At 34.4% G+C, this 23,993-nt stretch overlaps 3 protein-coding genes across 5 annotated transcripts; 2 read left to right on the forward strand and 1 right to left on the reverse strand.

Annotated features, from left to right (window-relative positions):
• Nucleotides 1-1,475: 1,475 nt before the first annotated feature.
• Nucleotides 1,476-14,425, forward strand: LOC107824503 (phospholipase D zeta 1-like). Its single transcript, XM_016651278.2, has 21 exons — nucleotides 1,476-1,520; nucleotides 2,625-2,810; nucleotides 2,940-3,055; nucleotides 3,159-3,300; nucleotides 3,735-3,905; nucleotides 4,779-4,952; nucleotides 5,749-5,991; nucleotides 6,070-6,186; nucleotides 6,942-7,081; nucleotides 7,225-7,374; nucleotides 8,564-8,720; nucleotides 8,792-9,038; nucleotides 9,122-9,264; nucleotides 9,638-9,748; nucleotides 11,279-11,425; nucleotides 11,509-11,706; nucleotides 12,080-12,181; nucleotides 12,958-13,089; nucleotides 13,279-13,344; nucleotides 13,702-13,763; nucleotides 13,897-14,425. Exons 1-21 carry the CDS (start codon nucleotides 1,476-1,478, stop codon nucleotides 14,144-14,146), a joined length of 3,099 nt encoding a protein of 1,032 aa, XP_016506764.2. The 3' UTR covers nucleotides 14,147-14,425.
• Nucleotides 14,426-14,945: 520 nt separating this feature from the next.
• LOC107824504 (deoxyuridine 5'-triphosphate nucleotidohydrolase) lies at nucleotides 14,946-16,204 on the forward strand. Its single transcript, XM_016651279.2, has 3 exons — nucleotides 14,946-15,347; nucleotides 15,441-15,532; nucleotides 15,755-16,204. Exons 1-3 carry the CDS (start codon nucleotides 15,166-15,168, stop codon nucleotides 15,997-15,999), a joined length of 519 nt encoding a protein of 172 aa, XP_016506765.1. The 5' UTR covers nucleotides 14,946-15,165; the 3' UTR covers nucleotides 16,000-16,204.
• A 1,376-nt stretch (nucleotides 16,205-17,580) lies between these two features.
• On the reverse strand, nucleotides 17,581-21,091 carry LOC107824506 (putative protein phosphatase 2C 34). 3 transcript variants are annotated; one of them, XM_016651280.2, is made up of 6 exons: nucleotides 20,813-21,091; nucleotides 19,862-20,152; nucleotides 19,254-19,562; nucleotides 18,585-18,702; nucleotides 18,281-18,504; nucleotides 17,581-17,819 (listed from the first exon to the last, which is right to left on the reverse strand). In XM_016651280.2, the coding sequence occupies exons 2-6, from the start codon at nucleotides 20,111-20,113 to the stop codon at nucleotides 17,607-17,609; spliced, it is 1,116 nt and encodes a 371-aa protein (XP_016506766.1). In that variant the 5' UTR covers nucleotides 20,114-20,152; nucleotides 20,813-21,091; the 3' UTR covers nucleotides 17,581-17,606. The 3 variants fall into 3 exon arrangements, with proteins under 3 accessions (XP_016506766.1, XP_016506767.1, XP_016506768.1); XM_016651281.2 differs by having other exon boundaries at nucleotides 20,810-21,081; XM_016651282.2 differs by lacking the exon at nucleotides 20,813-21,091 and adding an exon at nucleotides 20,390-20,710.
• Nucleotides 21,092-23,993: the final 2,902 nt, after the last annotated feature.

The raw sequence follows: 23,993 nt of genomic DNA on the forward strand, positions 1-23,993 counted from the left end.
ATACACTTAGAAGCAGTTTTCAAAAGCTTGGTCAAACACTAATTACTGCTCAAAAGTGCTTTTCAAACTAATTAGCCAAACACAAATCGATTCTCACCAAAAGTGCTTTTTTGAAAAACACTTTTGAAACAAATATTTTTCAAAATAAACAAATTTTAGAAGTTTGACCAAATAGGCTAATACTTGGTTCTGTCTTCCTCACTGGCAATTAAAACGGAAAGAAAAATATATAAATCGACTTAATATATGAAAATTTGGTATCAGGTAAGTCATTTTATATGAAAATATCTTCCCTCATAAAGCAAATATTTGGTGTCTGATTCTCAGAAAATTGAAAATTTGGCTTCTCTTATTAATATACTAATACTAAAGTCATTTACTTATAGCTATCTTAACCTATAATTTGATTATTTGCTCCATCCTATACTTATTATTACCACTCTTTTAGTAAAAATACTTCCCAATCACCAACCAACCATCCTATCATCTCGTAAGAAATAGTTTCTATGGTAAATAAGTTTTATGGAATAGGGCGGGATTGAAGTCAATAGTATAATTTATGTTCACTGCTGAAATGTTTAATTACAAAATGTTTAATTACAAAATGCAGTTGGTTCGCTAGCTAACAAGATGCTTGTAGGTATAATACGTGTACTGAAAATGTTGCTATCATGGAGTACAGATATACCGTGATTACAGAAATGAAATCTTCACTTAATAATAGAAAATGAATTATAAACATTTACTCCACTTTTAGGGCCTTGGTAATTGGGGTGCTTAGAGGGTGTGTGTATTTGGTTTTGAGATGGTCAAATCAGTTTTTAAGCTCTTTTTAGCTTTTTTCAATATTTGTCAAAGTTAGAAAGTGCTTAAAATAAATTAAAAATTATTTAAAACAATTTAAAAGCAATGAGTTGGTCAACCTCAACTTATTATCTTTTGACTTAAAAATGTTATTTCTGATGAAAAATCACTTTTTTTAAGCGAATCCAAACGGTTTCTTAGTAATTGAGGTGCTGTAATTAAAAGATCTACTCTATAGACTTTTTCTAAGAGGATCTGTGTGAACTTTAAAGCCCAATCCCAAATGTTTTAATTCTAAAATCAAAATTATCAAACAACGTGGGGGGTTGGGGGGATGAGGGGAGAGTGAAGCCATTAACTTAAAATTTTCCCAAGGATATTCTTTTCCTAATGAAGAACTGGGAAAAAGAGGGGAACATAAGCATGAATATGCTAAGGGTCCGTTTGGAAAACCACCATGTAATTGGAATTGTTGTAATTGCTAGGGTAGTAATAATACAGCCTAGTAATTACACAGTATTATAATTACGGCAACTTGTTTATTTGTCATAATGTAATTACAATTGTACTGTTTGGTTGCACAAGTATAATTACATAATTAGATTAAATTTTAAATATAAAGTTAATTATCAAAAATTTAAAGTTAAGATTTAACAAATATGTCTTTATAAATGATATTAAATTTGACATTTAAGATAGATATTGTTTCTTGTAAGGTACATGTTTTGTAGGAACATCCTGGACCGCAAACTTAATAAAAAGATTGATATTTATAAATATAATGTCATGACATCACTCAAATATTTTACGAAAAAATAATCTATCAATTCTAACTGAAAAAATGAATGGCATGCAATATGAATTAATAAGTCAATGCTACTAAAACAAATAAAATGGAATCGAAAATAAAACATAAATTCAAAATAATAATAATATAATACTCTTATGTAAAACTACAACAACATAAAATAAATTTTAACATAATTTAAGTAAATATAATTTAAAAGAAAAGAAAAATACAAGTCTATAACCTCATTCAACAATGAGATTCTACTTTAATGATATCACTCATTATATACCAAGTTTATTAATGACTAATTATTTCTAATACTATGAGGTGTAGTTTCAAAACTAATAATAGCACAATTATGATAAATGACGAAAATAAAAAAATTATAAAATATATGAGCAACTACATAGAATAACAAGAAATAAAGGTTGAAAAATAAGAATATTATTTAAATATTAAAAGGTAATCTATCATCTTAACATAGTTAAATTTGCATATAACCTCATCTAATAATAAAGTTCAACTTTAATGACATTATTCATTATAAGTCAAGTTTGTGGATGACTCATTGATCTTTCTAAGATTACGAGGTATAATTGTTTAGAAAATTAGAATAATAACATAGCTAAGTTTAATAAAAAAGGAGAGAAAAATAATTAGGAAAGAAATAAAATATGAGAAATTATGCAGAAACATGTGAAGTAAAGATTGGTAAAAGAAAAATAAGGAAATAAAAGATAAATAATGTAAAGAATAATATTTGAAAAAAGAACTAAAAAGGTTAAAATAAAAAATAAATTAAAAAGAATAAAAGTAAAAAGTAAATTAAAAAGAAAAGAGATTCAAAAAACAACCTTGTTATTACACCATGTAATTACCAGCAATTCTGAACATCCCCCTTGAGAATTGTAGAGTATAATTACACCCTCTCAATTACATCCAATTACATGTTAACTAAGTTATTACTAATTACATCTAATTACCCTCTCAATTACTAATTCCCTGATAACAGCTAGTCAATGAACTTTAGTTTCTAGAAAAAGATCTCGTATTCACATTATCATTTTTGTTCGCATTACATGACCATCTCCTCTTTTACTTTTCCAATAAGCAGTTCAAGTGGCGCTTAGTGAAGAAGGCCTCACAAGTTATTTATTTGCACTTTGCATTGAGGAAACGTGCAATAATTGAGGAACTCCATGAAAAACAAGAGCAGGTTTCATCTCTCTTTGCTTTCACAAATATGAGACGTTTCTGCGCCTTCTTTATTTCTTCATGCTATGAGTATAATAATGCTAACTTTTTAAGAGTCTTACTGTCTCATTCTCAAATCCTTTGTCAAAAGGTTAAAGAATGGCTTCACCACATTGGTATAGGAGAACAAACAGCTGTCATACATGATGATGCTGAACCCGATGATGGTGCTGTGCAAATTTACAGTGAAGATAGTATTAGAAACAGGTGTCAAAAGGTTTCTGTGTGAATATTGTTATGCTTAGCAGGTGGGACCTTGCATACGTTCTGCAAATAGCTTATATGATTCTTGCCCGTGGGTTATTTGCAGGTATGTTCCATCCCGGGCTGCTTTATCAATCATTCGTCCAGCATTGGGCAGGCAGCAAACCATTACAGAAAAAGGGAAAATTGCTATGCAAAAGTATCTGAATCATTTTTTGGGGAATTTGGACATTGTAAATTCTCGAGAGGTGTGTACTGTCTTCTGCTTCAATCTCCAGTAGTTTGTTCTTAGACAGATACCTTTTGACTAGAAAAGTTTGACTGGGATGTTGACATTTGTTGCAAAAGTAAACTGTTGGCAGGGGTACTCACTACCATCTTGGAGGCCATAGACTAGTTAATCTCTGAAATTACATGTTAATACAAGTTATTATGCCTGAATCTTGAATTAAGCATGGGGACAACTTACATGTCTATGTAAGTTATTACGTCATATACTTCCTTTGGATTAGCATCTACCTCTAAGTGATGATACATTTTCTATACGCTGAATCTGGAATTATCTCGGGGAGCAATTTTTGGTATTCATAGTTAAGAAACGGTATATTTGGTTCTTTGAGATTTTCTGCTGTTAATGCTTATTTTCCTTGGTTGTAACATATAGAGAATTCTTAAACTTCAGGTGTGCAAGTTTTTGGAGGTATCCAAGTTATCATTCTTACCAGAATATGGCCCAAAGCTTAAAGAAAATTACGTAATGGTTAAGCATTTGTTGAAAGTTCCCAAAGAGGAGGAGGATGCGGGATGTTGCATTTGTTATTGGTCTGGCTGTTGCATGAGCAAGTGGCAAAAGGTAAACAATCACCATAGTAGTCTGCTGACAACATTTGTGGATATATGTTAATGCACACTATACAAAAGCTTTTATGCACATAAGGTTTTCTGTCTCTCTGAAAGTCTATTTATTGACACGTACTATCTTACAGAGGTACGGTAGAAGAGCTGATTTTTTTCTTGAATGAAGATGGACATACCTCATTTTATGTTGCGTTCAGATTCGACTAATGGTATTACATTTAGAATGTATCGCTTCCTCAATTTCCTTCCAGACAGACACAAATATAGAAACCTGAAAAGCATACGTCCTCTTTACTGACGAGATGAATTGACACTTGTTTTGTCAAGAACAAGACTGAAAATCACTTTTGTTACTTTTGAACTCAAAGTAAAATAGTAAATGAGGAATGTCATGAATGAGTGGAGGTGGTCAGACAATAAAGATAAATAACCACAGATGCATTTTAAGAACTCATCTTGGCAACCTTCAGGTCCTGGGTCTCCATGGTTCCGTGGTTGTTATCATGTTGTATCTGACTAAGATTCTGCATCTACTAACATTGTCCGCTTTCAGTACCAATTTGTCCATGTCCAATCGAGAAAATCCCAATAGTTGGATTAACTCATTATTTAACGCTGCATGAGCGAACATTTGTTAACTGAAAATTGGGAGTTGTATTTTTGATGAAAAAAATTGCGACTATTGCAGACGCATATTGGGTATACATAAGTGTAAGGCCAAGGCGATCTTTTATCTTTTGTGCTCTCCTGAATCATTAACGTGTCTGTGAAGCAAGTGTTATCTGAATATGTTGTGTCCTCCACAGTGGTTGACTCTCTTAAATTTTTTTTGCTTCCTTGTCTTAACTATTCATACTATGTTATGCAGGTTTGGGCTGTTTTAAAACCTGGTTACTTGGCCTTACTAAACAATCCCTTTGATGCAAAACTACTGGACATTATTGTGTTCGATGTGCTTCCAACGTCTAATGAGAAGGGAGAGAATCCAGTATACTTAGCAGAGGAAATAAGAGAAAAAAATCCTTTGCGATATGCATTTAAGGTCTGCTTCCATTCAAACTGTCTAATCTCAATTTTCATCCATTACAATTTCTTAATTCTTGGTTATTTGTTCATTTTATGAGTGCTCTACTACTACACAGTGCTAATTTTATTACTAAAAACACATGCAACAAAGTTGTGTATTTCGGGTGCTCATCGTGCCACGCTCACCTGAATATGCCTGAAGCTGAGAGTTATCTAGTTTTTGAAATTCAAGCAAGTGATTTCGTGACACTTACCGAAGTACTAGTTTAAGTTTAATCAATTAGATGTTCTGTCCCTGGACCAGTAAGTTACTTAAAAAGGAATTTGTCAGCTGGAATGGAGATTATAATAATTTAGATTCAATCAGCTCTGCTTTATATAACATAAGGCAATGATTGAGCTTGTTTCACAATTTGCACTGTTTGCTTCTTTCTTCCCATAATTCCACCATTCAAGTTGATGCATTGACAGATTCTACTATTTCTTAGGAAGTTTGATTCAGGAAAACTGCGAAATAAATTTAGTCAAGTGTTCAGTAACTTCTTGGTTAACCAAGATTTGTGGAAAAATCACCTTTTTCCTCGACGTACCTTTGCCATTCTCTTGGGAAATCCATTTTCTGTTACTACACTCTCAACCAAATAAATTCATAATGGATCAGTGTGACAAAATATGAAGTTACATGTTGAGTGCATCAACTACATCTTTCTGTATTTATTAAGTTAGCTCATAATCACTGAACTTACTTCTCAACGAGTGCATCTTGTTTTTGTTTCCTTTTACATAAAACTGACAGTTGTAATGTCTGAAAGGTTTGTTGTGGGAACCGCATCGTAAAGTTTAGAACCACGAGCAATGCCAAAGTCGATGATTGGATATCTGCAATCAATGATGCTGTTCTTAAACCTCCGGAGGGTTGGTGTAACCCTCACCGCTTTGGTTCTTTTGCTCCATTGAGGGGGACAAATGATGATGCCACTCAAGCTCAGTGGTTTATAGATGGTAAAGCAGCATTTGAGGCAATTGCTTCTTCAATAGAGAGTGCAAAATCTGAGGTTGATCTCTCAACTTTTTACTCTCAATCAAATATTTTCTTGCTGCAGATAGTTTCACCTAATTTAATTTTTATGCAGATCTATATAACTGGATGGTGGCTTTGCCCAGAACTGTACTTGAGACGTCCATTTCACAACCATAGCTCATCTAGACTTGATGCATTACTTGAGACTAAAGCCAAAGAAGGGGTCCAGGTGCATATGCAACTGATCTCTTCTAACATGTTTGACTTTACAAATAATTGAATAGAATTTTGCAAGTATAATTCTTATTCTGTGATACTCGCCCAGTCTTATAAGTCACACTTTTGTTGAGAGATATTACTCAAATCATTATGCTCAGTCACTTGTGATAAAGATTAGGAACCGGGCATTTTGTCTTGTGTCTAGACACATTGTTTCTAACAGAGACACAATGAACCTAGAATGTATAATATGTAACAAGCTGTACCAAATGATTTTAATATGCATTCTGCTGATACTAAGACTTTTAGTGCTTTACTTGCCTTTTGAAGTTATAACGAATATAATGGATCGACTTGAGTATCTTGCGGAGATAGTCAACAATTGCCATTTGCTTAATCTTAAAAAGATGGTATATCGAGAAGTTAATAGCAAATGTCTGTGTATTTTCTTTCTTTATTTTTTGTCCAGTGAAAGTAGTATCTGTTATTATATTCTACATTCAAAAAGTAAATAAGTACTTTATGTGTTTTTTGACCAGAGAAAAGGTAGATGGTAATGGGTGCAATAAATGGTTGACCATATTCGCTTGATAATGATCTTGACTTCTCTTGTTCTTATAAAAGAAGAAATCATGCTTACTCTTTTCCAGTGTTCGCTACGAGATTTCTTTAAGTTAGAAGGGATACCAAGAGATGTGCTTTTTCTACAGATCTTCCATTATGATTTTTAAGATGGAATCTAACTTTTAAATATATGTTATGCAGATTTATATTCTTCTCTACAAGGAGGTTTCTATTGCTTTAAAGATTAACAGTTTATACAGTAAAAGACAGCTTCTGACAATTCATAAAAATGTTAAAGTCCTGCGATATCCGAACCATTTCTCCGCGGGGATCTACTTGTGGTATGCAGTTAAATTTTTTTATACAACATAAACTCTGATGTAATCATGATATAGAATAGAGTTTCCATCAGATCTACGCTCTAAATTCTTTTTTCCTTCTACTTGATAAGTTTATTAAACTAAAACGTGTTTGCCACATGCAGGTCGCACCATGAAAAGATTGTCATTGTAGACAACAAGATTTGTTATATTGGAGGTCTAGATTTATGTTTTGGCCGTTATGACACAAGAGAACACAACTTGGCTGATCCGCCTCCTTCTATTTGGCCTGGGAAGGACTACTATAACCCAAGGTAATCCAGCTTCAATATGTATACGACCAGGTCATGAACTTGACGTTTCCTTTGGCAAGTTTGGATTTATATTGATGCCATTATTTTGTCAACAAGAGTTCTTCTCGAACTCCGTAGTTGGTATGTGTTCGAGTAATAGGTTTCCATTAGCATTCAGGTGATGGACTATGTAGATTTTGAAAAGATTCCACCATGACATAGTTGAAAGAAATAATGCTATCCATCCTGAGATTGTGTTAACGGAAACCGGATTAGTTATCTATTTTTCTACTTTGTCCCAGACAATGTGATAGTGTGAGAGATTACATTATCGTGTGTGGTAATGAGGCAAAGGTAAACTAGTGAAAAGTTAAATAATTTCTGTCCCTTCCATGAAGAGGAGAAAATTACTTCCCTCTAGGACTCACGCAGTTTAATGTGAAAGAAGGAGGTTAAGTGAAGAAGCAAACACTTCTCTTCACTTTGTCCCCAAGTTTCCTTTTCTTACTCTTCTTTTCCTCATTTCCTAACAAACCGTGTGTAAAAAATTGAGATGCATTTTTAGTGCTATGAGCACTATTGAAGTGGGTGTGTGTGTGTGTGTGTGGGGGGGGGGGGGGGGGAAGGGGGGAGGGGGGGAAAAAAGAGAACGAAATATTGAAGCAATCGATTGAGTTACATGATTGTACTTTACTTCTCTCCGTCCTATGAGCGTGCAGTTTAGAATGTTGATGTGAATTATATTATATCAGAGATAATGAAAGAAAATGTTAAAGTAATACCAAATTTTAGTTTAATAGAGAAAGCATCTTATCAAAATTTGAATTTGATTGATTAAATGAATTTCAATTCCTGTAACTAGTGAAACTCATATCAATAATGTTATTAGTAGTGTTGGCAACGATCTTGGGATGTCCTAAAATATAAGAGTATCATGTAAGAGTAATATTCTAGACCTCCTTTAGATAATTTAGTTTGATTCAATCAAAGCTTCTTGTTTAGTGGGTGTTCTATTATAGCTCATATTTGTCCAACTAATTCAAATGAAAATCTATTTTAGTGTGAGATGCTTCAAGTTAGAATCTATTTCATAGATGGAGAACGGAAAGCATTAGAGCGTTCTCTCAGGTTTGACTGCCTATAGAAGGTATTCAAACCAATATGCAGCAAATGTGATGTTGAAATTTGATGAATAATCATTATTATGCAGAGAGTCCGAGCCAAATTCTTGGGAAGATGCCATGAAAGATGAACTAGATCGAGAGAAATATCCCCGAATGCCATGGCATGATGTCCACTGCGCTCTATGGGGACCACCTTGCCGAGATATTGCCAGACACTTCGTTCAGCGCTGGAATCATGCTAAGGTTCTTTTCTGGTCTTCAGTGTACTTCTTTAAGAAATATCAAGTTGCTAATATTTCCGACCGTTGCTGCAGAGAAGCAAAGCTCCAAATGAACAGACAATACCACTGCTTATGCCACAGCATCACATGGTTCTTCCGCACTACATGGGGAGAAGCAGAGAAGTTGAGGCCAAAACTAAGACAGCTGAGCGGAACTCTGAAGATCTGAATGGACAAGATCCATTTCCGTCTGGGTCACCACCGGAAGACATCCCATTACTTTTACCCCAGGAAGCTGATTGTGACGAGGGGGCCTCCAGTGAGGATGAGAAGTTGACTGGTCTGATGTCTAGTCTATTGCTTCAGCTTGATTTATTTTCAGCTAGCACTTAGACATTAGATCTGAAGATATTTTTTTTGCAGATGATCTTCATCGCCAAGATCTCCAAAGCCAAGTGAAAACTTACCAACAAGATAATTGGTGGGAGACAAAAGAGCGAGTAGCAGAAGTGATTTCAACTGATGAATTAGCAGATGTTGGTCCTCGGACCCGTTGTCACTGTCAGGTTAGCTCTAACAATATAGTACAAAGAGGATGTGACAATTTTAAGTAGCTAGCCTTTATTGCTGAAGGATAACAAAAACAAGGAGAAAATATCAGCTAGTATTAGAACCTTCGAAGAAATTCTGAAATACAAAATCAGGTGGAGGATAATGATATTGAACAAATGAAGGTAGAGATTAGTAGCAGCTATTTAGCTAAACAATACTTCGAATATTTTGTACTTTCTGCTGATAGTGTTTCGGTTCATAGTATTCCTTCAAACTATTTCCTTTAGATGATTCGCAAATACGATTATCTTCTTGTTTTTTCAGTTTCGCATATGTTCAGTTAATTTTCCACTGCTAATGACATTTCTTATTGCTAAAATGTCATAGGTCATTAGAAGTGTCAGCCAATGGTCTGCCGGAACAACTCAAACTGAAGAGAGCATTCACAAAGCTTATTGTTCTCTTATTGAGGAAGCAGAACATTTTGTGTTCATTGAGGTAACCACTAAATACAGCTGATAATTAACCACAAAGATAATACTGATTGTCAGAGCTTTTCTCTTTGAGGTACTATAGGGCAACACACATTATTTCCAGCTATGCCGAGTTTGATAATGCTTTCTTCTGATTCTATCTCTAGACTATGGAAAGGTAATCTCCATCTGTTGTCAACATTAGCTTGACCACATCAGTGACTTCAGTGGGTTTCCTGTTGTTACTATCAAGTCACAAAGTGTACACATCTTGTTCAGACTGCACCATTACTCCATTCAGCAGTTGCTAGAGAAAAATATTGAGAAAGGACTATAACAAGTTTGTACATTTAAAGTGAGTTTGCCATGGAAAAAAACAAACTGATGGAAATCTGGAAGCTAGAATAAGGTACAATCATAAATAATTATGCTAAACACTCCCAGTAACTTGGAAAAGAGGTCGTAAGGAACAATCTGGTCTTTCCTTCAAAATTTCAGTCAAACACCTTTATGTTTTCCCTGATTGCTTAAGTATTGACAAAACACTCTGTGGTCCCAAAAGAATCAAGTAGAAGGTACAAGCAATAAAAAGTAATTTTAAAAGAATAGCCTAATATTACCAGGAAAACGTTTTCCTAAAGTTACCCCTACACTATAGTCAAGCTGGATCAACCTTTTACTGATAGAGTTACACAAAAGTATGTGGTTAACTGTTCTTACTCCTTCGAGAGGGGATGTCAAGATAGCATGACACCTTTATTTGGAAGCACATGTCTGAACGTGCATCTGCAAGTCATTACAATTTCAAGAAGCTTCACAAATAAGAGTCAATTGACGTTCTCTTCTGTGTTCATTGATCTTCTTCAGCCCCAGAAAGTGTGTGCTTTTATAGGAGACTCCTCTAACTTTCCAAGTAATATGGGAGGATTGCTGGACATAATATTTGCTAATGGCCTTTATATACACTCTGTCACATATAGCCACTAATTAAATAGTACAACACCTGATAGCTTCTGACTGATTAATACATACCTGTTTTCACACGTGCTTGCTATCGTATTATAGCAGCCTATACATATCAAACAATGAGAGCATGAGTTGACCTGATCTTCCAAATTTGCTTCTGTACTTTTTCCAGCAATTTCTTTCTCTCAGCTTGTTGAATTAGTGATGACGAACTTTTGTCATTTTCTTTTTCCAGCTGCTAGCTTACTCAAAGTTTTAGCTAGTAGTTTATGAGCTGGAACCTATGACAATTATGGTTGACGTCAATCGTGATTCAAAACTGATTCTTTTGTTAACCAAGTAGCTACGTCAAGCCACAAATGTGGAAGATTACATTTATCGTTTATTTTCATTGAGAAGCAATATGAAATTGTGATTTGTTTTCCTAACTACTGATAACAATCGAATTTAGAGGGTTCCTGTTGTCTTCTCTTAAACTTTTTGTTTTTCTTAGTTCTGATGTTTTATGATTTTATGTGCAAAAGTCTAGTAAAGAAGCTCACTTAATGGTGTTAAAAGAAACTCCTTTTTTTTTGTTGCAAACTTTCAGAATCAATTTTTTATCTCGGGTCTTGCTGGAGATGAAACTATACGCAATCGTGTAGCTGATGCTTTATACAGACGTATACGGCGAGCACACAAAGAAAATAGATGTTTCAGGGTTATAATAGTCATCCCACTATTACCTGGTTTTCAGGTTGGCATCTTCCCTTCACATCGGGGACTGACTATAAGTTGGTTTTGGTCTTTCACATTTCATATCTAGCTTCAAAATTACAGGGAGGTCTAGATGACATTGGGGCAGCAACTGTGAGAGCCTTAATGCACTGGCAATACCGGACAATTTCCAAGAGCAACAATTCAATATTGCACAATCTTAATGCTCTGTTGGGTCCAGAAACCCGTGATTACATATCTTTTTATGGTCTCAGGACATATGGCCAGCTTTCTGATGTTGGCCCCATGTTCACCAGTCAGGTAATTCTTAAAGAGCTAACAATTACAAATCAATTAACTGCAATTCACTTGTATAGTAAGATTGTCCATAGATTAGCAATTATTGTCTTTGAATTGCTAAGAGCCAGTCAATGCAATATTTGTAAGATCAACTTTAGCCTCCAAGAAAATTAGTGCAAATACTAGGCCAAAGTTTGAAAATGAATTTTTTTCCGATTCTTGAATATCAGTTCATTCTACTTATCCGTAGGAAATGTTCATCATCTTTTCTCAATGTTTTCTCTTGACTTTCTAACATGCATCATGTAGTATTGCAAGTTCTCTTGATATTGATTGTTTGGACTTCGGAGATTTGGTGTTCCATTGCATCTAAAGTTCTCAAATTTCACCACAGGTCTATGTACATAGTAAAGTGATGATAGTGGATGACCGTATAGCCTTGATTGGATCATCTAACATAAATGACAGAAGTTTGCTTGGATCTCGCGACTCTGAGGTAAATCTTTTTTCTGTAGGACAACTGTTCTAGGCTTTTAGGATTTGAAGAACATGAAATCTTAGTCTCTATAAGATAGTCTTTTCCTCTTTGAAGAAGAAGAGAAACAAGCATTACTCCCTGGAATAGCTTGTCTAAGTTCATAAAGGTGGTAAGACAAATAAATATGGGGATAATTGTTAGTCAAGCAGTTATAACCCTTGTGGACTTTTGTTTTGCTACCAGTCTAATGTAGTGTACTAGAACTTGTCACTTAGAATTTGTAGACTTTTTTCTTCTTTGAAGGAAACTTTTTAAATAGAACAACAGGAATGAATACAGCTTTTAGGGCTAACCAATGCTTTTATCCTGTAAGTAGAAGTAAAACTCTAGAAGCTGCACAAAAATAAGAAAGCACATATGGCGTTTACCTGCATAAATTCTGCTTTCACTTGTGAATTTGTTCATCTATCACGGGAAACTGTAAATTCATCCCATTTCCACCTTGAATTGCTGGCTGTCGATTTACATAGTTGGTTCATTCATTTACGCTGCTTATACCATGCATGCTGCTAGTGAATGAAAGTTGTCCATAGTCAAAAGATAAGTATGACCTTTCCATATTTTCAATTGCATGAGGCTGCACATATTAACTTCGACATTGGATATCTGCAGTTGAATTCTTTCCGCTAATTATCTGCAAAAGCAGCATCTTGTTCTTAGATGCTTTTAAACATTTGATTAAAAAAAAGTATTTTTAGAAAAAAGGAAAATTCTGAGAAAATCGGTGATTCCAGATTTGTGTAGTCATTGAAGATAAAGATTTCGTTGATTCATCCATGGACGGAAAGCCTTGGAAGGCTGGAAAATTTGCTTTTAGCCTTCGGATTTCTTTGTGGGCAGAGCACCTTGGTTTACATGCTGAAGAGGTAAGTGATGTTGCAGAGTCAGACTTTGAATGCTGTTAAAACTTCCTCTCTTGGATGTCGCCATATCTTCCTTAAAAATTAGCAATGTCTGAGGTCCTTGGCACTTGCCATTGTTGGCCCTGACATGCAATACTTTTATTTGCATATGTTTCGAGATATAGCAACTAAAGGCCATCCTTTCTTTTCCAGATTTGTCAAATCAAAGATCCCGTAGCTGACTCTACTTACAAAGATATATGGATGGCAACTGCAGATGTGAGACTGGTGTTTCTTATGTTACTGTATATTAAGTGTTAAAAGAAATACGAAAACAAGATTGTACTACTTCTTGAAAAGGAAAAAAATAAAATAAAATTCTGCCCTATGCCTATCTTTTGGTAGTGATGCATGGACATACTAACATAGGAAGAAAGCTTTCTGGTATAACAGCAGTTTCATTATCACTCTTCTTTTCTGGTTTAGTTATTTAGTTGGTCTTTCTATAACTGCCCATTAACAGATATCATTTCTATGTATGCCATGCGCGAAATCTTGTCCAGACTTGCACAATTTGGTCACCTAGATTTTCATCTCAAAGCTTCAATAACTCCTTTTGTATTTTTGACGTTACAGTCGAATTCCACAATTTACCAAGACGTGTTCTCTTGCATCCCAAATGATCTTGTTCACTCAAGGTACTTGACAGCCACACTATGACTTTCCACCTCTATCTTTTTCTCTTTTGTGGGGGTTGGGGTGTGGGTGGGCGATATAACTCGTTGATCATGCTCAATTGCTTATGTTATCTAATGTCATCCTGGAATGCAGATCTGAACTTCGACAATGTAGGAATCACTGGAAAGATAAGCTTGGGCACACTACTATTGATTTAGGTGTCGCTCCTGATAAACTTGAATTTCACGATAATGGGCTAGCAGCTGTAGTGAATACGAATGAGAGGTTAAAGTCAGTCAAAGGACATCTTGTTTCTTTTCCTTTGGAGTTCATGCGTGAAGAAGATCTGAGACCGGGTTTTATCGAGACTGAGTTTTATACTTCTCCTCAAGTATTCCATTAAGCTACAAACTTAAGAAATGAAGCTCAAGCACACGTAGAGCAACAGCACGTAGATATAGGCTTTGTATGTATATTAGCAGCCATTGTAAGACGGAAACTAGACTGAAAATTCTTTTGTATCAAGATATCAAGCTATAAGGCTTCCCAGAGCCTCTCCTGGGTATTTTAGAACCAACCTTATTCTTTTAGAGTTAGTATCGGACTGCCTCCAATATATTCTTAGTATTGTTTGTAACTTTGTATCCTACATTTATATGTGAATTGCTGTTCAGATCTTCTATACAGTTTATGGCACACTATACATTATGCTTTCTCATCTAAGATGACAATGTCCCTTGTAAGTTGTAACTCAACCCCCCCACCCCCCCCCACCCCCAAAATCTTACCACGTTAACTTGCTTGCCGTAAATTGAGCTGCTATTGGTTTTGGTTCTATTTTACTCTTCTTTTATTTCCTTTTCATGGGGAAAAAGGAAGGAAATAAATTGCTCGGTTAAAGACCAAAAAAACAAGAGTTTGATTTGATATTTTCCGAGGTAAAGTGAGATTTATAATAGGAATTGATAAATTCGTTTTTTTTTAATCTACAAGGACACTAGAAAAGCAATATGACGTCCCTTTGACCAAATAAATATTAAGTGCTTCTACTTACAAACAAAAACGTTTGTACCATGTTTTAAGTTACTTGAGCATACCAGCTTTAGAGATTGAGACTTTCAAAAAGAAAAAAAAAAGAAGGAACAAATTAAGGCCTTTGATTGAATATTATATAGAGTTCGAAGCAGCCTCAAAATTTAATTGCAGTTTCATTTTGGTTTATGAATAAAAAAAATAGTACTACTCCGTAGGTGGAAATTGGAACAAATGGGATTTCCCTATACAGAAAAAGGCGGGAATATTTGGCGCCATTCCAATTTTCTCGGATAAAATTCCCCTACATAAACCTCCCGCTCACTCTTCAAAACCCTTGCATTTTCTCTATTCTCAGAAACTCTTCTTCTACAAACCAAATTCCAAAAAATGGCAGAAAATGATATAAACTCCCCTGAGATCAAAGAGCCTTGTCCCAAAATCCAGAAATTGGACCAACCCCAGAACGGTGTTGTCCCTGAAATCCCCTTTTTCCGAGTCAAGAAACTCTCTGAAAACGCTGTTTTACCCTCCAGAGCTTCCCCTCTTTCTGCTGGTTATGATCTTTCCAGGTTCGATTTCAGGTTTTCACCCAGTAACTTTGTGAACCCATTTAGCAAAATGATTTATCTTTTTACTAAATTGTTTGTTTTCTCGGTATACAGTGCTGCAGAGACTAAAGTACCCGCTAGAGGCAAGGCGTTGATACCCACAGATCTCAGCATAGCTGTTCCTCAAGGAGCCTATGCTCGTATTGGTAATTTCCTCGACGTTTTTGAGATATTTTTCAGGAAAACAATTTTTGACGAAATTAATTTCCAATATTTGGTAACTTAACTTGTACACATTCTTTATAAAACACTATTGTTATTTCCTATATTACTTTGTAATCATTTCCTCCATTGCACCCTCAAAGAGCTGATTTACCAGGACTGATACTTGTGTTTTCTGGTGTTTTTTATTCTTTGTTTGGTAATAGCGCCTCGATCTGGTTTGGCATGGAAGCATTCGATAGATGTTGGAGCTGGAGTTATAGATGCAGACTACAGAGGGCCAGTTGGGGTTGTTTTGTTCAACCATTCCGATGCTGATTTTGAAGTCAAGGCTGGTGACAGGATTGCACAGCTTATTATTCAGAAAATTGTGACTCCAGATGTTGAGGAGGTGGATGATCTTGATTCAACTGTGAGAGGATCTGGTGGATTTGGATCCACTGGAGTATGAAAAAGTTTGGCCTTAACTTTGAAAATGGTGATATTTTAGTTTTATCTAGTTTTAGATTTAGTAGGTTTTGGTTGTTATTTGGGTTCTACCTAGTACTAAAGCCAACAGTTTGGTTAGTGGGAGATTTTGGAAGGTATATTTTGGATCGAATGTATATCTCACTCATCTTAAATATTACTTAGTAATCTACTCTTTTGTTCTATGAGCAGCCAGGTTCAACTCGAGTACATCTTTTTTTAATCAGAAGTTCTACATTTGTTATGCATGTAGTTTGGTTCATTTCATTTTCCTAGTTAACCATTGAGTGAGAAGTGCCCTTTGCTCTGATTCTTGGCTCCAGCTGTTGCCTGCCTGCTAAATATTGCAATTAAGAGCCATGTTTGCAATTTCAACAGTTGAGATAAGAACATCAAAGCGAAAATATGCTTCTTGAAGAAAGTGACGTTTTATAAGTTGCACATCGAATTAGCAACTTGATAAGCAAATGGGCTCAGCATTAAATTCTCCCGCAGCTAATGTGATTGAATCAGGCGGGTTGCTTGTAGAAGTTAGTGCCCTAATAGGACTTTTTGAGTTCTGATTTTTCACCTTAGCTTCTAAGATACCAAGTTGGATATAGGTATTGATATTATTGGCTGTGTAAAATGGTGTAAGACAAATAGTATCACTGTCATGGCTGTTCGATTATAGGCCTTAATTTCCATGTTTACAAAAGAGTGTAGCAAAGTTGGGTTTATTTTCTTGGGCAAAGACTTTTCAGCCACACGTGGATTTAACTCTTTGTTTAGTCCGGTCCTATGTTAGGGTTGTTTGGAAGTCTTCCCTGAACTTGTGGAGCTGGAAATTTTGGCACTTCTCCAATTGCAGTTAGTCTTCATTGAATGTCTGTTCTTTAAACTTTAGCTTACTTGGAAGTATTCTTAATCTGAAAAGAGAGTGTAGGTAGAACATGGCAGGACGAATTAGGAAAGCCTAGCAATGTAAAGCCGAAATGACAGGGAAAAAGTCGGAAGTAAACTCAAGAACATAATCAAGGAGGTTGAAGGCCTAGTTCAAATCTGCCTTAATCAGTGCATGATGGTTTTTTTTAATTAAATGGAGAACAATGGATCTGATCCATATTTACATGGCCATTTAGAATTAATATATACAATCTTAACTCAATTAATACTGCTCGGGGACTATGTCTAGTGACGGATTCAAAATTCAGATGTAATGGATTTTGAGTTGGGAGAATGAGTTTTGAAATTTATAACAAACTCTATAAATATTTTTTTTTCACACACACACAGGGTACAAGCCCAAAACTTGGGGTTTTGCCGACCAACGACCCTATATTTGGATCTGCCGCTAATGGTGTTTATGCTGCAATTTTTCTTTCTGTCAAAAACTATGTGGACTAGGAGTGGAGTGCGTCCTCTACAACAATATCTGAGTTACATCCGATCGGGTTAAAGATTCAATTAATTATTACTCCAAACGGAAACAATAAATGATTCATTTTTTCCCCCATACTTCATGTAGTTAAAGAGCACCTAAATCTAAGGTTTTATGTTATTTCCAACATGTAAGCAAGAGAGAGAGAGAGAATAGCTTTTGCTATTAAGTTATTTTGGTGCAGTTACAGGGTAAATATGGTGACAGAAATGATTAGAATGAAAGAAGAGTACAATAGCAGAAATATCATCCACAGCTATCCCTCTTCTCTTGCGTTTCCAAGCGCGGACAGCGCATTGAACCAGACACTTGGCCGCCTTTGCTCTATCTGGAGTTGTGGATACAATTTCTACAGCCTCTTGGTTGGAGACTACATCCCATACCTGCAAAAATAATAATAATAATAATAATACAATATTTGTTTATTGTGGCCAAGCCCTTGTGTTAAACTGATGAATCTTAATCAATTTTTATCTCGGAAAAATCTACTTTGGGCTTCTGGTGCGACTTTACTTGAGACTCAGGACCCAAACTCTGGCAACTATGAGAACGCCCCTCTATCATTTTCCCGGCTCAATACTGATTTTATCCGCAGAACAGTTTGAGCTCGTGACGTGCGTCTAACCAACACCACACAAGTTCTTTTTAATTTCTTTGAGAAAATCAAAGCCCTAGGAGCAAAAACTGACGATCTATTGACTTATGCTTACAATTGTTGACCTACCTACTTTTTGTTCTATGTGCCTAATTAAGAAATACGGTATTACTATTAGTGATGAAGACATGATTGTCCTTGTTAGACTAATTCTAAAATTAGGAACAACCCAGAATGCACAAAACATACCCCATCAGTTGCCAGCACAACAAATTGGTCTTTGCTTGTGATATGCCTTTGAGTCACATCAGGCACTGAAATTAGACCAAAATCTTTAACGCAATAGTCCCCAAAGGCTCTAGACATCGCCAATCCAGGGGATTCTTCATCAGGCAGCCATAATCGATGCACCCCGGATTCATCATCTAAGCAAAATACTCGACCATTACACTGTATTATCCTCTCAGTTTCCTCTGCAAAACAAACATTAAAATAGCTTATATATGGCTGTTTTCTGTCTAGTAGAGCAGAGAAAGGTATACAGAGGACTCACGAGGTAGATTTGGCTTGAAATCAATAGTTAGCTGAACTGGTACCAAGTTGCCATCATCACAAGTGGTAGCCAATACAGCACGCGAGTCACCTACATTTGCTATAAAAATAATCTCACCCTGCAACACAATGAACACTAATCTAATTAGAATTTAGCCTATATATATTGGCAATATAAATAAAAAAGCAGATTTTCTTGATCACAAAACTATGGACTATATTTTGCTATAGAGACATAAAAAGATAGTAATGAATTTTCTTGATTCCCATCATTCAAAAGCTAAAAAGAGGATAAAGTAAAATATTTAAAAGAAAGGATGCTGGCTTCTTGGAATTTATCAGGCTTCAAACTCATACACAATTTGCTATTTCAGGGTGAACATGCCAAACAGTTATAGTGAAAACATCATTTCCGCACTCAAAAACAGAAGGGGAAATACAAGTGAACTGCCATTGTAAAAGAACTCCCTTTACACATTGAGAATACAATAATTCAGTATATTTCTTATATCGAGGAACACCCAAAAGCACAGTACGTTTGAAAAACAAGGTTAGTGGCTGACACTTTACAAAGCCAAGTTGGTAAAGAAAAGGATAACCACACAAGAATTACAACACTGATGATTCCCAAAAAGGAAGAGGAAAAAAAAACAAGAGCTAACAGAATTACCTGTCTGACTATTGTCAAAGCAGTGGTTCCACTGTAAAATGTATCTATCTTAGGATGGTGTTCCAGCTCCTGATCTACAGCTGCACATGCCTTTAGGTATGAGTCCTTCCATATGTTAAACCTTTGAAGCTTCTTATCAGAATCTAAATCTAAATCGGGATCAACTGAAGCCTCGGCTAGACTCTCTTGCCAATTGCAAAGCAACGAAGATACCATCGATTCTCGAACCTTCTTCGCCACAAAATGACCCCATGGACCATGCCCATCAAATATACCACAGAATATCATATCTTCTTGGCATCCAAATTCCTGTCATTCCCACAATGCCAAAAACAATCTGTTACGATATAGTGTTGAGACATAATTAAGTAAATAAATGTCTGCTCTCGCTAACAAATTAAGCTTTTAAATGAATTGGTCGCACACTTCAATATAGTTTCAAGACATAGGTCCTGAGCTTGATTATTTACTGTCACCCATTACCAAAAAAAGAATTTACCAAAAGCTACTGCTACAATCATAGATATCACAACTAAAAAGATCCACAGACTAGTATAGAACAAAGAGGAGATTTAGTAATCATAAATAGGCTAATAGTGGAAGCATACCTCCCAAACAATGAAGCAATCTTGATTCACTCCTTTTTCACCTCTCCTAGAGAATAATGAAGCAAAATTTTTAGAGCCAACAACATTTACAGTTCCAGAAGACCTTAATATCAAGTCATTTTTCTTGGCTTCTTTAGCCATAGCCTCAACAGCTTCTCTACCATCATATTTCCCATTCCCAGTACAATTCCTTCTTTTCTTTAAGGAAAAAGACCTTGCCAATCCATTAAACATTGAAGAGAAATGCCCCATTTAGAGCTTAATCCTTAGCTACCCAAATATGAAATACTCCTGCAGCAGATAGACAAAATTCTTGAGCTTTATAGGTACAACAACCCTCAAAATATGCATATCATATTTAGTAAAAAGTGATTTAACATACACATAGACCATCACATGAAGCCAAGTAATTGGATATACTTAGCTGAGGTAAAAAGAGATGTGATCTGACTCAGAAAGTTAAGCATCTGAGGGTTTTAAAATACAGAAATATCCAAAAATGATGAATCTGAAGTGAGATTAAAGAACCTTTTAACAGTGCAAGAAAAGCAGAGAATATTCAAATTCCACTTGGAATTCCATCAGCAGAAAAATGTCAGAAGAATGAACAGACACCCATCAATCCACTAAATCTATAGAATTCTACCCATGGAATTTTTTGCATAAAAAGGACAGACAAATGCGTAACACTTTAAAAAGTTTGTCCTTTTTTTACCGTTTTCTCAATTACCAAACAGAATTAGATAAGAAGAGGACTTAAATAACTCCTATAACAACCAAAACCCAAAAAGCTTTGGAACAGACTATAGGAAATTTCAAAAAGTTATCCCTTTTCTTCATTTTATTGGTAAACAAAGAAAAAGAAATTTTCCCTTGAAATGAATAAAACTTGATTAACCTAACACCCGTATGTTATTTGAACTGACAAAAAGGAAAGACCATGTGAACCACCTTGGTTTTACTTCCGGTGGAATATGGTCGGAGAAATGAGTGTTCAACTAGAATCAGAGACTTATCGAGAAGCCTGAAAAGCTGAAACAGATTGCCGGAAAATGACGAAATTCCGAGCTGAGAAATCGAGAGAAAAGATGAGAATCCATTAGAAGATTACGTTAGTAGATCCTTTTAAGGGAAAGAGAAGACAAGTTAGAGGAGTTTGGTTATTGTGTACAGTGACATACACGGAGTGTACGTTAAACATGTGGTGTCCAACTTCCTTCGTTCCTGTAGTTCTTTCTTAAATTATTTATGCACATTTACTCAAATGTCTATATTGACCTGGATTTCGTTAAGATTTTTTTTTCTCCAATTATTTGGCCATGACTCACTTGCAAATACTTTTTTGAATTCATACTATTTAGGTAAGCATTTTATTTTTTGAAGCTCAAAAAAGAAATGATACAAGTAATGAGGATCAAATCTTATTTTACCCGTTCTAGTGCGAGGAGGACGAGCACTATCCTTTTTATACATGTTGAGGATATCAAACCGTCGTATCCTATTACAACAACAAATCCAATGTAATCTTACAAGTGAGTTCGTGAAAGATAATGTGTACACAGACCTTACTCTTACCTTGTGAAAGTAGAAAGGATGTTTCCAATAGACTCCAGTCATATTCATTTGTAAATATTAAAGTCATTATTTGTAAGCTGAATCCTAACTATCTGTATATCAATATTTGAAATAATGGTAAAAGCTTATTTTGAGGAATATTTCGAGTGAAATAACAATGTTTTCCTAAAAAAACCTTTAGCTTTTTAAAAAGAAGTCATGTCCAAATACATAAGATCAAATGCTATGCAAACTCATACGTACAAGTAATTTTCCCACAAAAACAAAAATTCAGTTTTCCCTTCTTTTGATTTTATGTGATGATATTTAAATGCACAAGATATTAAAAAGAACCTTTGACGCTAAGTACTTTTCTTTCATCTAAAAAATTAGATAAGATTTTGATATGCATGTATCAACAGTTGATGCCTTTTGCGAAGATTGAGTATCATTTATTGAGTTTTAACATTCTCGTTAACAATAATGGAAATCTCATTTTTAATAACATGATGGAGTCATGTAGGTTGTCAAATACTTTGTAATCAGCAGAGAATTATTGAATATGCATTATTTTCTAATTATTTAATTTGTTATTCAACTAACCATGTGAGGTAAGGGCTGAGATACAATTCTTTTAATCCTTGTAAGCTGTCAAACTAAAGATTTTTCTCTTAAAACGAAAGAACAATTCTAACTAATGTCGAACAAACAATTATATAATGATTAAAAGATTAAGATGTTCTGTAAATAAAATACGTGGATAAACTTGGAAGGCCTAACAAGATTGAGTCAATTAATTGATTATTTGGCGGTCCACATCGCAGAGTCTTCTATTATTATTTTTTATAGTTCCAGAATAACGCAATTATGTTGATATGATTAATTATTAGTTACACACCTGATCCTTTTTAACTATTATTTAAAAAATTAGTATCATTTATTGTTTATTCCATAAAGAATATTTTTTTTTCATTATTAGCATATTACAAAAATTAAGCCAAACATTCATCTTCTTCACTCCATTTTTTAAAATCTGATGCATATGTGAATGCCACCTAAATTCAAGATGTATTGATTTATACGTCTTTTATACTTTGTATATCAAGTATCACTTTAATTCAAAATATATTTTTATGTATATAATTTTTGTATATTTATTTGTGAAGTGCCATCTTATTTTAAGATGTATTTTTAATGTATATTTCAAATATATTTTATATGTCAAGTGACATTTTAATTCAGGATGTATTTTTTATATATATGTTTTTTGTATATTTATATTCTATCTTAATTAAATTTAAGATATATTTTTTTATGTATATTTCACATGTCTAAGTGTCATCTTAATTTACGTTTTGTATATATTAACGTATATTATTATCGAAGTAAGATTTTTATGTTAAGAAAGGAAGAAAGAAACAAGAGAAAAATTTACGAAAGATAATTAAAAAGAAAATGATTGGAACAACTTTAGAAAATATATTGGTTTCGACAGAAAATAAAATTAAGAAGATGAAGAAAAAGAAGGAAAACTAATAGATAAAGAGAAAAAAAAAAGGCATGATTTTGTACCAAGAATTATTGACTTTCCATTCAAATTGCTTATGTTTAGAGATTAATAATTAATATTCCTATTTTAATGAAACTGTGTGCTACAAATATAAATATTTTCCTTCCACAATTGTAATATTGGATTTCATGCTACGAATTTATTATATTTCTTTTAAATTGTGACAGTTATGTAAAGTTCACATTATTTAAGCACAAACTTAGAGTTTTGTCTCCAGATGGCATCCTTAGAGATAGCTGAAGGTTAGCTAACAATTTGATGAGTTAGTAAAAGTTGTCCACAATAAGTAATTTTTTGGCCTTTATTTTGTGGCCCAAAAATATCTGATTTTTTCATATTTTAAGAATAAATTAATTATTTTTTTCTTACATTGCTCTTGGAGTAAATAGTGTTGGAGTATGTGTTAGGAGTTTTTCTTTGAAAAGATAGTAAAGGATAATATGGTTAATTTTATTGTTAATTAATGTTAAAAGGTAAATTTTTTAATCTGTGTGAAAACAGCCAAAACATCACTTATTGTGGACAGGATAGAGTACTATAAAAAAGAAATAAAAGGTGTCCAAGTAACAGTAACTGTCTTGGCCTAGGAAATTATACTATAAAATGTAAATTTCATTGCATCCAATCACAGGGCCGTGTAATAGGCGAACATATAATTGGTCGAAATAATTAAATAAACATTTTTAATTATTTATGTTCTATTGAATGGGATAGTCGTGGTCTCGCGTGGAGGGAAAAATGAAGAAAAAGAAAGAGCTTAGTAAGATTTAAATTTTACAGCTGCAGCTAACATATTCGTATATAGTAATAGTAATAACTACGTAGTAGTAGTTTTACAACTAAGTTTCCAGTCAACCCTTGTTTTGTATTGCGCTTCTGACATAAGCAATACGGGCGGAGGAATGAAAATCTAATGCAAAAAAAGAAAGAAATAAAAAAGGGAGTCATGTTCATTGAATTAATCCGAAGAAAAAGTGATATAGCTACATTATCTTCATGCTTAAACTT

This window comes from Nicotiana tabacum, chromosome 19 (assembly GCF_000715075.1).
Source record: "Nicotiana tabacum cultivar K326 chromosome 19, ASM71507v2, whole genome shotgun sequence".
Taxonomy (NCBI): Eukaryota; Viridiplantae; Streptophyta; class Magnoliopsida; order Solanales; family Solanaceae; genus Nicotiana; species Nicotiana tabacum.